At 46.3% G+C, this 14,260-nt stretch overlaps 1 protein-coding gene across 1 annotated transcript in view; it reads right to left on the bottom strand.

Moving 5' to 3' along the window:
• Nucleotides 1-14,260, bottom strand: part of LOC119975033 (receptor-type tyrosine-protein phosphatase U-like) — a 1,028,343-nt gene that overhangs the window by 667,924 nt on the left and 346,159 nt on the right. The window contains exon 6 of the mRNA XM_038814894.1: nt 4,446-4,561. Coding sequence (XP_038670822.1) covers nt 4,446-4,561 — 116 coding nt within the window. The remainder of the gene's footprint in view (nt 1-4,445; nt 4,562-14,260) is intronic.

The raw sequence follows: 14,260 nt of genomic DNA, 5'->3' as shown, positions 1-14,260 counted from the left end.
AGAGCCAGAAGGTGGTGGCACAGTCACAGCATGATGTGGCATAGACCCAGATGAAGATGGTCTTCTCCCTGAGCTCCATGGTCACGAGCATGCAAACCCTGGTCAAGACCAGAGCGATCCTCCAGGACTAACAGCACCAAGTGGTGGGGGTGCCTCAGGGGATAGCTACGCTCGCACAACTGCCCCATGGAGTATCCCCGGGGCCATTGGGAAACCCGAGGGAGAAGGAGGAGGTGATGGGGTCTGTGCCGGTGCATCCCGCCTTAGAGGTGCCACAACACCACAGCACCTCGGACTCCCCCCCCCCCTCCTGTTCCTGGCGCAAACGGTGGGCAGTGGGCAGAACAGGATAGCACTGTGCCACCTGGAACAACCGAGCAGCCGCAAGGCCCATTCAAGCCAGATGTCCCAGAAGACGTCCGCCAATGGGGACCCAGGTCGCAGGGCAGGGAGCACAGCAAGCCGTCTCCACTACTGATGTATGGTCTGGGGATCCAACTAGCCATAGCGTTAGGGCCATGAGGCCAGAAAGTTAGACACGAGTTAAGTTGGCACGGGTGCAGGGCACATTATAGTTACAAGGGCTGGGGCATGCATATGCATATATTTGTTCACATTAAACACCAGTTCACACTGTTACAACCTGCCTCAGTGCTCTGTCATTGGGTGGGAGATGCACAATGTGCTGTAATGACCAGCTTGCATGCAGGGATCACACAGGTGGATGGTGTAAATTGCTACTGTAGACAGGAGTCAGATATTGTCAAGTCATGCAGAGCACCAGAGCTCATCTCAGAATAGGTTGTCAACATCCTCCACCCCATGGACGGACCCACTGTTACCACCAACCAGGGTCCACACCCTTGTAGTGCAGCAGGTATGTGTCACGGAGGAGGTTGGAAGTCAGTGGGACGGGTGACGGGGCCAGTCCCGCCCCTCCAGGCATGAACCTGGAGGCAATCAGACCATCTATTGCACATTGGCCCTGGCGCATATGTTGTGCAGCCTCCCGTGCCTGCCTGGCCCTATTGTCCTGTCCATCCTATTCCTCCTCCACATCCTCATCAGACGATGCCTGCCGTTCATCCTCCTCCTCCAGCATCTTGCCACTCTGTTGTGGAGGACACAGCAGGCCGCCACGTTGCGGGCGACCCTCTTAGCGAATAGTGAAGGGCCACTTCAGAGCGGTCCAGGCACCTAAACTGCAACTTCAGGATGCTGAAGCACCGCTTGATCACACCGCTGGTCGCTGAATGGGCGTCGTTGTGGCAGGGCTCCTCGTCGGCCTGTGGTCTTCGGATAGGCATCATCAGCCACGACCGCAGCGGATAACCCCTGTCACCCAGGAGGCAACCCCCCAGCCTAGGGGGGGGGTCTCGAAGAGGCCATGAATCGTCGAGGATGAAAGCGACGTGCACATTGCCCAGGTATCGGCCGCAGACATGATATGCAGCTGATGGTCATATTGCCAGGGCTTAGAAACTCCAAAGTGTATTATGAAGCTCACCTGACCTATAACTTTTGTGTTGAACTTGGCTCGGATGAGCACCAAAGCCTTCACTTCAGGTGTGATTCATCAGATTTCCTTGGCGCTTTTAGCAAAACAAAGTTTATTATAAGAATGTAGTTAACATTTATAAAACAAGAATTTGGTATCAATTACAAACATGAAAAAACACACAACAGCTGCAGTAATCTATGTATGTAACTCTTAATGATTCCCCCTTAGTAGCCGTTCCAATTGAATACAAAATCCAATAAACAGAAACCCCTTTCAAGGGTGTGGCCCAGCATACTGCAATCTCACTTGAATGGGACTGATCTTTTCCCTGAGATTCTGATCCAGTTCCAACCAGCAGATTCAAATTCCTTCTGGAAAGCAACTCTATCTTTAAAGTTACCAAGGCAGTTGTCACACCCGATGTGCTTTCAGTTCCCTGGAACATCTTTTTAAAATTAAAACAGGGAACCAGTGCGTCTCTTCTGCAGTCCAAAGCAACAAACCAAAACTGAAACACAAAAACCTAAACCCCTCTCACCTGACAGCCACAGCCCAGCTCCACTCACAAATTATATCACTGAAACCTTGCGACAAGTCATGCGGCAAGACCGAGCCTTTTTTAAATAAATTTCGAGTACCCAATTGTTATTTTTTTTCCATTAAGGAGCAATTTAGTGTGGCCAATCTACCTAACCTGCACAACTTTGGGCGGTGGGGGTCAAACCCAAGCAGACATGGGGCTAAAGTGGAAACTCCACACGGACAGTGACCCAGGGCCGGGATTCGAACCTGGGTCCTCAGCACCACAGTCCCAGGGCTAACCACTGTGCCACCCTGCTACCGTAGACCAAACCTTTCTTAAAGGGACATTCGCATGACAATATATTCCATTGAACGGAACCCCTTTCGGTTTGTGTCCAGCGGCCCGTCATCTGCAGGTGCTCGTAGGGTGACATGCATCCCATCGACCTGCCCCTGGACTCAGGGCATGTTGCCGATGGCGGCAATCCCACTGTCCTGGCATCCAGGTGGGCTCGGTCCACAATGAAATGGATGTATTTTGCAGACCGGGCATATACGGTCAATTAATTTTTTTCCAATTAAGGGACAATTTAGAGTGGCCAATCTACCTAGCTTGCATCTTTAGGGGTGTGAGGGCGAAACCCACGCAAACATGGGGAGAATGTGCAAACTTCACACGGGCAGTGACTCAGAGCCGGGATCGAACCTGGGACTTCGGGGCCGTGAGGCCGCAGTGCTAACCCACTGCGCCACCGTGCTGCCCCCGCTGGCTCCATGATGGTGTGGATGCACCTGTGCACTGAGCTCTGTGAGATCCCGACAGGCGCCTGGAAGAAGCCCATGGTACAGAGGTTCAGGGCAACCGTCATCTTGATGTCCACTGGGGGTGGGTGTCCTCCCCCATTCCCCTGCGGTGCCAGGTGCACCGTAATCTGGAAGATATGTCGCACTGTCTCCCTGCTCAGCCAGAGTCTTCGACAGTCTGGCAGGTCCTCGAATAACAGGACCTGCCGGTACAAACAAGGCTTCATGCGGTGCATCCTTCGCACCTCCTCCTCCTTGGCTTGTTGAGTGGCCGGCTCTCCATCCTCACCAGCTTCCCCTGTTCCGCTGCTGCACCTTCCACTACTGCAGCTTCCTCCTCCTTGAGCAGCTCCAGGGCAAACAGCGCAGGGCACCCCCAGGACAATGGCAGCTAGTTGGAAGGCCACCATTGCTGGTAGTATTACAATTTCTATTGGCTGCAGGGGGTGAAAGGCCAACATGTTAACATGGTGGGTACCCTGTGCCCAACCAGGTCCAACGTGCTACATGGTGCCCCCAGTTGGCACTGCAGACTCTGTCCACATATGTCCCTGTCCCACCCTCCTCTAATACCCAGGGACGCATCAGTGCACGGCACTGTGAGGGCCTCTGGCCCTGGCGCACATCTCTGCTGTCAAGGATACTGTCGGCTGGCACGACCCATGCCAGCGGAAAGCTCCATGGCACCCGTCCAGGGCCCCCATAGGGGCTACAGTGGGCATTGTCCTTGGGTGGACCACCTGATGCCCAATGGTGGGTGGCGCACAGGTTGGGGAGGTATGGCGGAGGATGGGTGGGGGGCACCGATACAGCCGGTGTCACTCTGCAGAAACAAGGCCAAAGTAGATGATCAGTGCGGTGCACAGGAAGGTGGCTGCCTGGCACGCTGAGGCAATGGCTGTCCGTGCCTGGACACTGCGCCAGTCGCATGGGGGTAACCCCGGCCATAATGCCCATTCCCTGGCCAAGCCAACCCACCCCAGCCAATATCCGACCCGGCAGCCCACTGTCGTGCCTCTCAGTGTCCTACCTCCTCTCTCTCTCCCTCATGAGCCTCAATGCCAGTTTAACGATTTTTGAAAACCGAAGCGAACCTTGCCATCGGAAATTCGGCCCATTGGAGGCAGTGAATCGCAGAGGCCCCGGAGAATACCTGGTCGGGCCTACTAATGATGTGTCAAGAGTGTTTACTGTACGTATGTGCCGGAACACATTGACGCGATGTTGAGGTGATGGAGAATTGGGGTTTGGCGTGAAACCGGCGCCCACCACAATTTCGACATCGGAACCCATTCTCGGCCTTTCGCATATTCCGATTCTGGCATCGGTCAATGGAGAATCCCGCCCCGCATTCTTGCTTCCCACAACATTAACAGGTAACAAAATATCTTTCTCATTTCACAGTGACTAAAGATTAGCAAAGCAGAGATTTACAGTAAGTGTAGTTAACCATTGGAAGTGTTAACTCGATGTCTCTGTGACACATATTTGATATTTTGTCATTTTCTGTAATCCACAAAACATGGGGAGATTGAAGGCATGCTATAGGCCAATGCAAAACTTATATTTCATATTTGGTTGTGAAAGATTTGAGGACCATAAAAATTTACTTATTTACCTGCAACAAGAGTCTTTGATCCTTAGCCATTTTCCCAACTACCATGCAATTGAATATTGCATTCTGCTCAGAATTTGTCTCCACCTCTTGAAGCATCTGAAAGTGTGGAGTTTTATCTGCAAACATAAATAGAGACTGGATGTTCATGCATTAATTGAAAACACTTGCAATTAGGACAGTGATTAAAAGACATTCCAGATTACAATTGGATAAGCCACTTCTGAACTGAGATGCACAGAAATTTGGTAAATGTCAAGGAGACAACAGAATGCGGCTTTTCATTCTTTCTTCAGTACATTTTGATGTAATGGTTCATTAGAAAAGCCGTGAAGGTTTTCAATTAAATTCAAATGAAAAGCAAAGCAAATATTAAAACTCAAGCAATAATCACTCTCTCATGTTTGGTTTTAGAATTGGTAAATGCAGTAAGCCTATTCCAATGCTATGAGCCAACCCATAGTTGTTGCAGAAATCTTTATAGATACAGTATGAACAAAAGTCCCCAAGAGGTTGATAGAAAAAGGCTTGGTCAATTCAACCTTTAGTTTATCTGATTTTGTGAAAGAACTCTTGGCTTTGCTTAGCATTTTTCTTGTGACTAAGAGAACATTTGGAACTCATAACCATATCCTATGATCCAGTGGTCGAACCATGGCACACTGTAAGGCCATCCTTGGAGGTCTCACCCTATCTCCTCTTTTCTATTTGTTTGCTAAATTAAAATTGGAAACAAGGTACCAGCTGAACAAAATTTAAAAAAGATTAACAATGTTTGAAACAGTTGAAACAGTTAGAAATGAGGATGAGCTGGTGGCAGAGTGGATTAGTGTCTGTCATGTGAGAGTACCTTTAAGAAATGAATGTTTATAAATGAGTGTGTATATAAATATCTGTAGTGAGAGTACCTTTAAGAAATGGGTGTTTATTACTGCAGTGATGTCAGAGAGTGGGTAGAGCTGGGCTGTCTGTCAGCTTTTTACTTTTGCTTTAGGTTTTTAACTGCAGGGTGGGTTTGGTTTCATTTTAGTTTTGGAGAAGCTGCAATCACAGCAGGTTGTGTGTGAATCTCTGCAAGCTTATGAATGTCCATTTGCTGATTTCAATGTGGTAACTGTTCTCAGTAGTGAAGTTAAGCCTGATGTCTTTCTGTTAAAAGGTGATTTTAAGTCTTATGGATGTTAAAAGAAAAGTAAGAATTACTTAGTGTTGTATTCTTTGGGGTTGTATTTGAATTGATGGTGCTAAGATGTTCACTGTATGTTGTAAAAAGGTTAACTTGACTTCATAGAATAAACATTGTTTTGCTTTAAAAAATACTTTTCCATTTTTGCTGTACCACACCTGTAGTGTGGGCCGTGTGCTCCGCATACCACAATCTATTAAAAGTTGTGGGTCAGGTGAACTCCATGATACACTTTGGGGTTCTCTAAACCCTGCCCATAACATGCCTAAGACAGGGACAGGAGGTTATGGGTTCCAGTGGAATACGCAAACCTGGAGAAGGGTACCAGGATGGTCCCAAAGCTTGAAAAATACAACGGATTATTCTGTTCCTCATATAATTTTATAGCAAAGGAGGAGGATATTTAACTCAACTAATTGGTAGGTATCTGAGCTCTCAAAAAAAAAGCCATCTTCCAAATTCCATTCTCTGAATTTTAACCCACGTCCTTCAGTAATTTTTATTTGCCTGTATCACTCCAGTTCATTCTTGAACTTGTTGTCATAAATCCTTTGCAACACTAGTGTATGCCCATGCTCATCAATTCTCCAGAAAACAAGTTCCTGATATCTGAGCTGTTTCAGAATACAGATATTGCCAGAGACTTTGCCAGTGAGAAGGAGTGTGAAAAATAAAACAGGTTCACCCTAGGCCACTGTGGAGGTCCTTCTAATTATTCGGTGCAGGAAGCCTAACACCTGAGGACTTCCAGTGGTGACATAAAGGCCATGTCGCATGTTGGGTGGTTCCTGCTAGAGCTTTCGCTTTTTGGCTCTTTTCACCCAGATTTGGGAGGAAATTTTATATGATTGGTCTTCAGAAGAGTGGTGGTAATTAGAGGATATTGAAAACCCAACAAAAAAATACAGGATAAAAAGGAATGAGCGCAGGTCCGCCTGAGAGCTCGGGTTCGGTGCGGAGTTCTGTGGGAGGAAAGTTGGCAGGAGCAAGTTCCCCGGGAAGGGCTGCACCCATTACAGTGGACACGTTGGCCGAGTGATGGAGGCAAAGTTTGAGCGGCAGTTTGCCAAGCATTTTAAGCGACATGTAATGAAGATGATAGTAACGCTCAAACAGTTGATGGACGATACTTTCGACCCCATAAACAAGATTCTTGGAAAGACACAGCGTCAGTGTGTGAGCAAGGAGGTGTTGAATGGGGTGGAGAATGCATTCTCGTGGCGCAGTGAGCAGTTCGCCTCAATAGGAGAGGAGCTACAGAAGGTAGAAGAGAGTAATAAAGAGCTGAGGGCCAAAGTGGAGGACCTGGAGAACAGGTCACGGCGGCAGAATCTGCAGATTGTGGGTTTGCCCGAGGGACTGGAGAGCTGGATGCCAATGGAGTACTTTGCAGAGATGTATGGCAAGTTGTTGGAGGAGAAGGAGAACACAGCCTCTTTGAGCTGAATAGGACTCATCGATTGCTCCTTCCAAAGCCAAAGGTGAATGAGCTACTGAGTGCTGTGACAGTCTGTTTCCACAGATGAAGGAGAAGGTGCCGAGATGCGCCAAGCAAAATCGAGAGGTGAGGTGTGAAGGCAGTGGTATTCATATGTGCCAGGACGTCATGGTGGAGCTGGCAAGACGACGGGCAGCCTTTAACAAGGTGAAGGCAGCTCTTCACATGAGTAATGTGCGGTTCAGGTGGTCTACCCGACGAAGTTGAGAGTTACGCATAACTCCAAGGACTATTGGCTTGAGATGGCAAAAGAGGCGAGATGTTCATGTGGGCCGAAGGATTGGTGCTGAACTGAGTTTAGACTTTGTTTTTGTATGTTGTGGTTAAGAGCAGATGGTTTGGGGATGTTGGAGGTAAAGTGTTGGGGGTTTTCACCTTTCGTTTGGTTGTTTAGAAAGGCTGGGTGTGGGTATTTTTGTTGGTTTTTGTACGAGGTATGAGAGGGGATGGGCCTCTGGTGGGAGCCACCTCGCTAGCAAACTTAAATTGGCCAGTGAACAGGAGCGAGGTGGGGGGATGGGCGCAGACGGACGAGCCCGTGTGGACAGATTCAAATGGGCCTTGGAGGTCTGAATATTGGGAGGGTGGGGCCATGCAGTGAGAAGTGATTTTGAGAAGAAGTGGTCGGGGGTTTCTGGGAAGCAGAGGCAGGGTGGTTGGTTGACGGGGACGATGGATATGGCCTGCTTCCACCCGTGGAGCAGGGCCAGAGGCCATGGAGATGAACAGACACTTCCAACACTGATGAAGTTTCAACTCAATTTTATTAACTACTTCTAACTAACTAACACACAATGACTGTGGGTGTAAATGATGCTGACTTAAACTAGAGACCTAAACCTTGTCCGAACCAGTTGATTCTCTCAGCACGTGTTGTAAGTCTTTGCTGGGCTGGATGAGTTCTTGTTACACTCAGAGGCAGCACCCAGAATGAGCGGGAACCGTGGTGCCCTCTGCCTTTATAATGTGTGTATTCTAACTGGTGATTGGCTGCGGTGTTTGTACACGTTGATTGGTCCCTGTGCGTGTCCATCAGTGTGTGTCTGCACCATGATATACTCCATGATATACTGGTGTATATTATGACAGAGGGGACAGGTAGTGGTATCTAGGGACGCAGAGAAAGCTTTCAATCGGGTGGAATGGTGGTACCTTTGAGGTTCCAGGAAGGTTTGGGTTAGGGCCGAGGTTTGTGGAATGGGTCCATCTGCTGTAGGTGGCCCCAGTGGCGAGTACAGACTAACGAGACACAGTCACGGAGCTTCGGGTTGCTTAGGAGAACGAGGCAGGGGTATCCGCTGTCAGCGCTGCTGTTTGCACTGGTGATAGAGCCCTTGCCAATGGCCCTCAGAGGTTCAGCAGAGTGGCAGGGGCTTACGAAGGGAGTAGGGATCACACGATGCTGCTGTATGCAGATGACCTGCTGTTGTTCATGTCAGCATCGGTGGAGAGTATAGAGAGAATTATGGGCTTATTAGAGAGATTTGGGGCCTTCTGAGGCTATAAGCTGAATGTGGGATAAGCAAGGTGTTTCTGGGGAACGAGGCGGGTTGAGGAACTAATTTAGGGGTGATGCCATTTAGGGTAGCCAGGGATAGGTTCAGGTATCGGGAGTCCAGGTGACCGGCGAGTGGGCAACGATGCACAAATGGAACTCAACAAAGTTGGTGGAGGAAGTAAAGGAGAACTTTAGGAGATGGGATACGCTACACCTGACATCAGCGGGGAGGGTCCAAATGGTCCAAATGACCATCTTGCCAAGGTTCCTGTTCGTATTCGATACCTTCCCGATCTTCATTCCGAAGGCCTTTTTCTGGAAGCTGGATGCAGCGATCTCGGAGTTTATATGGGCGGGAAAGGTACCTCAGGGTGAAGAGGCAGAAAGAGGGGTTGGCGTTACCAAATCTGCTGCACTATCATTGGGCGGCGAATGTGGAGAAAGTGAGGGCGTGGTGGGAAGGAGTGGGTTTAGAACGGGTCAGGATGGAGGAGGAGACCTGTAGGGCTATGGAGATGGTGGCACAACTGCTGGCACCTAGGAGGTATACCGAGAGCCCGGTCGTACAGTCCACAATTAGCATGTGGAACCAGCTTGTGTGACAACCACGGGGGCAAGCCGGGGGAGACAGATGGCTTGTGGAGGAGGTGGAGATAGATGGGACTGGTGAGGGCAATCTATATCTGGAAGGAAGGTTTGCAAGTCTGGAGGAGCTGCGGGAGAGGGCAGAGCTCACGAAGGGAAGCAAACTCTAGAATATGCAAGTGAGGGAATTTGCACGAAAGGTATGGAGAGGGTTTCCCAAGCTGCAGAAATATGCCTTATTGGATCCATTGTGGCTTCCAGACATGGAAGGGGAGGGTAGCATCAGGAACATATACAGGTGGGTGGGGAAGTAGGGGGGATTTCAAGTGGTGAGGATCAACGAGAAATAGGAAAAGTTGGAGGGTGTGACGATAGGATGGGGAGTGTGAAGTGATGTGCTGCGCAAGGCAGATTCTACCTCCTCGTGTGCAAGGATGAGTTTGATACAGTTTAAGGTGGTACACAGGGTGCACATGATTCAGGTGAAGATGAATGGGTTCTTCCAGGGAGTGGCAGACGAGTGTGAGAAATGTAGCCTAGGCCCAGCGAACCATGTACATATGTTCTGGGGTTGTGAGAAGTTGGATAGGTACTGGGAGGCGGTGATTGGGATGCTAGTATTCTGGGCCAGGGTTTAGAGAACCCCAAAGTATATCATGGAGTTCACCTGACCCGCAATTTTAAATAGATTTTGGTTAGGGGGGGCACAAGGGCCCATTTTACAGGTGTGGTGCAACAGAGAACTAAAGTATGTTTAAAACAAAACAATATTTATTCTATGAATCTCGTAACATTTTATAAATACACAATAAACAGTTTATCAACTACAAACACTGATACTTTCCCAAATACAATATTCTATAGTTAACCCTTAATAATTTCCCAAACAACATCCATAAGTTAAATCCTTTTTAAAATAAAGGCAGCAGGTTTAAATGCTCTACAGAAACAGGTTTACTTTGAAATCATCAATGATCTGGAGACATTCCTTAGCTTGTAGAGAGAGAGATCATTATACAGCTGCTTGCGTTGAATGCAGCTATCCACCTCTGAAAACGAAACCAAAAACAAACTGCAGCTGCCAGCTCAAAACAAAAGTGAAAGACAGACAGCCCAGCGCGACCCACACACTGACATCGCTGCAGCTATTTGATAATCACCCATTTCTTAAAGGTACATCTAACTGACACCTCCCCCAAGAAAAAGAAATCAACCATCAACTTCAAGATGGTTTCATTTTTCACCTTTTCACTTTCATTGAAGAAATATTGACAGTGCATATACATTTTTTTTTAACAAAACACAACACGCAAACATTTATAACATAGTCCATTTTAGTTCTTCTTCCTCCCCCAAACCTGCTCTTTTGATCACATTCGTGAAAAAGCATCGACTATCAAGTTTTCTCGTCCTGCCACATGTATTATTTTTAAATGAAATAGCTGCAACACTAAACTCCATCGAAACAGCATTGTGATTCCGGAATCGCTCCAAAAACATTGATGGATTATTATCAGTATATAATTGCTGGTCACAAAAATGTGAAAATGTTGCAAAGCCAGCACCAAGCTCAAAGTCTCCTTCTCAATCGTTGAATACTTCTTCTGCTGCTTATTTAATTATTTCGAAAAATAACTAATAGGCCACTATAATCCTCCAATGTCGTCTTGCAGAAGCACCGCACCTACGCCCACATCACTCGCATGAACAGCCACTTTGAATGTTTTTGTATAATTTGGGATGGCTAACACAGGAGCAGTGGTTAACACAGCCTTCAGGCAGTCAAATGCCTGTTGACACTCCGCTGTCCACTTAAATTTTATACACTTCTTTAGCAAGTCCATGAGTGGAGTAACCACACTGCTAACGTTCGACACAAATTTCTGGAAAAATCAACTCATGCCAAGAAATTGCATTATTTCCCTTTGAGTCGAAGGTATTGGAAACTCCCCAATAACTTTTGTTTTCACATCCCAAGGGACCATTCGACCCTGTCTGATTGTATGGCTAAAGAAAGTGACTTGGGCTTTTCCAAATTCACTTTTGGCTAAGTTTATCACCAAACCCGCCTCCTGAAGTCGATCGAATAACTCCATCAGATGCTTTAAACGTTCTTTCCATGTCTGACTGAAAATTACCAGATCGTCGATTTATACTGCACAATTGGGTAGACCAGTTAACCATTGAAATGTGGCTGGAGCATTTTTCATGTCAAATGGGAATTGGTATCTCCCATCTGAAGTCACAAAAGCTGAAAACCCTTGTCCTTTCAGATAAAGGTACCTGCCAGTAACCTTTAAGCAAATCCAGTTTGGAAATGAAAGCTGATTGTCCCACCTTAGAACATAGAACATAGAACAGTACAGCACAGAACAGGCCCTTCGGCCCTCAATGTTGTGCCGAACAATGATCACCCTACTTTAAACCCATGTAACCCGTATACCCGTAACCCAACAATCCCCCCATTAACCTTACACTACGGGCAATTTAGCATGGCCAATCCACCTAACCTGCACATCTTTGGACTGTGGGAGGAAACCGGAGCACCCGGAGGAAACCCACGCACACACAGGGAGGACGTGCAGACTCCACACAGACAGTGACCCAGCCGGGAATCGAACCTGGGACCCTGGAGCTGTGAAGCATTGATCCTCCAAACGTGGGATAGGATAAGAGTCCAGTCTTGTAACTGCATTAACCTTTCTATAGTCCACACACAACCATTAGGTACTGTCTGGTTTTGGTACCATTACTATGGGTGATCTCCATTGGCTGCAACCCACTTCAATTATGCCATTTTTCAGCATACTTTCAATCTCTTTGTTAACCTGTGCCAATTTAGTGCTTCCCAACTTATCTCCACAAACTTTCCCATGTGATATCAATAACTCTTTCAGGTCAGTTTGTTTTTCCTCTGGAAGGTAAATCAACAATTTATCCCAATTTTTAAGAACATCCTTGTTATCCAAGTTAATTTGAGGTTTGTCACATTCCAAGTCATCTGGATTTGGTTCGTCACTTTGAGTTAGAAACATTAAAACCTCCTCCGTTTGCTCTCCTTTCCTTTCAAAGTACCTTTTAAACATATTCACATGACACACTCGGTGAGTTTAACTTCTATCTGCCGTTCTTACCACATAATTCACCGCACTTAATTTCCTTTGAATCTGATAAGGTCCACAAAACCTTGCTTTTAAAGTTTCACCTACCGCTGGCAACAATACTAAAGCTTTATCTCCACTGGCAAAACTACAAACTTTTGCTTTCTTGTCCGCTACCTGTTTCATCACATTTTCTGCAACTTTTAAATGTCGTCCAGCCAATTCACCTGCTCTATTTAATCGTTGCCTAAAATTTGACACGTAATCCAACAAAATAAATTCAGACTGCTCAGTCACCAATTTTTTCTTAATCAATTAAAAGTAGTCCTCTTACCTCATGACCAAACATTTGTTCAAAAGGACTGAATTTGGTTGACTCATTAGGTGCATCCCTAATTGCAAACAGTACGAATGGAATTCCTTTCTCCCAATCCTCTGGATAATCAGGACAATGAGCCCTCAACATTGTCTTTAATGTCCGATGCCACCTTTCTAATGCTACCTACGATTCTGGATGGTACACAGTTGGTTTAAATTGTTTTATTCCTAAGCTATCCATAACTTCTTTGAATAACCTTTGAGGTAAAACTTGATCCTTGATCCGATTGTGGGTAGTCCATACCTAGTAAAGAATTTAAATAACTCCTCCACAATCTTTTTAGCTGTAATATTGCATACTGTAATGGCCTCTGGAAACTTCATAGACACATCCATTATGGTCAAAAGATATTGATTCCCACCTTTCATTTTAGGATGCGGTCCTACACAATAAATTAGGACACTAGTAAAAGGTTCCTCAAGTGCTGAAATGGGTATTAAGGGCGCTGGTTTTATCACTGCTTGAGGTTTCCCTATCATTTGACATGTGTGACAAAATTTAACTGCATCTTTATGATGTCCAGGCCAATAAAAATGTTTTTGTATTTTAGCTTGAGGTTTCTTTACTCCCAAATGACCTCCCACAGGTACCTCATGTGCCACTCGCAACACCTTTTTTCTATACCCGACCAGCAACACCACTTGATGAACTTCTGCCCACTTTTAATCTGCCTGCATTTGTAAAAGTCTCCATTTTCTCAGCAAGACATCACTTTTACAGTGATAAAACTCTGGTATACACTCGGATTCCTCTTCCGTGTATGTTTTCCAATACATCCGGTTTATTTCTACATCCTTCTGTTGTAACTCCACCAATTTTCATGAACTAAAAATATCCACGTCATCCTCCACCTATTCTTGTTCTTTTTCAACCACCTGATCAAAAATCGTTTCTGATAATGGGACTTCACCTTTATCTTCACTCTCTGATTTCTCCTCTTGTCTTAACCTGTGACGTTGCGACCTTGTTCCTACACAATCCGGAAAAATCCCAGGATATTCGTCCTTCAACAGTTCTGTTGTCTGATTTTCCACTGGTTTATCAACCACAGTAGGCATCACTCTCAACTGCGATCCAGCTATATCATTGCCCAAGATAAACTGTATTCCTGGACAAGATAGTTTCTCTATTACTCCTACTACCACTTCACCACACTTCACTAGACTTTCCAACCTTACCTTATATAATGGAACACGACTCTTCTCACTCTGTATTCCACATATTACCACCTTTTCTGGTAATATTCCTCCCAAACTACATCACTCCTTATCTCTTACCATCAAAGACTGACGAGCTCACGTATCTCTTAAAATTATGACTGCTTTACATGCTCCTCCTGATACACATGAGTAAACTTTACCCACATAAGTAAATTATTTAAAGAGATCTGGCACCTTCTTATCGATCACCTCTTGATCAGGCTGTACAACCTTTTGCACCTCCTTCATTTCACTTGGGTTTTCCTTTACCACTTTAACAAACCCCACTGTCTTATCCTGTTTTACCACATCAGCCTTCCCAGTGCTTTTCTTCCACCACCAACACTATGACTTTACATGGCCTAGTTTATC

The sequence above is a fragment of the Scyliorhinus canicula genome, chromosome 1, assembly GCF_902713615.1.
Source record: "Scyliorhinus canicula chromosome 1, sScyCan1.1, whole genome shotgun sequence".
Taxonomy (NCBI): Eukaryota; Metazoa; Chordata; class Chondrichthyes; order Carcharhiniformes; family Scyliorhinidae; genus Scyliorhinus; species Scyliorhinus canicula.
This window is presented reverse-complemented; position numbering and strand designations above follow the sequence as displayed.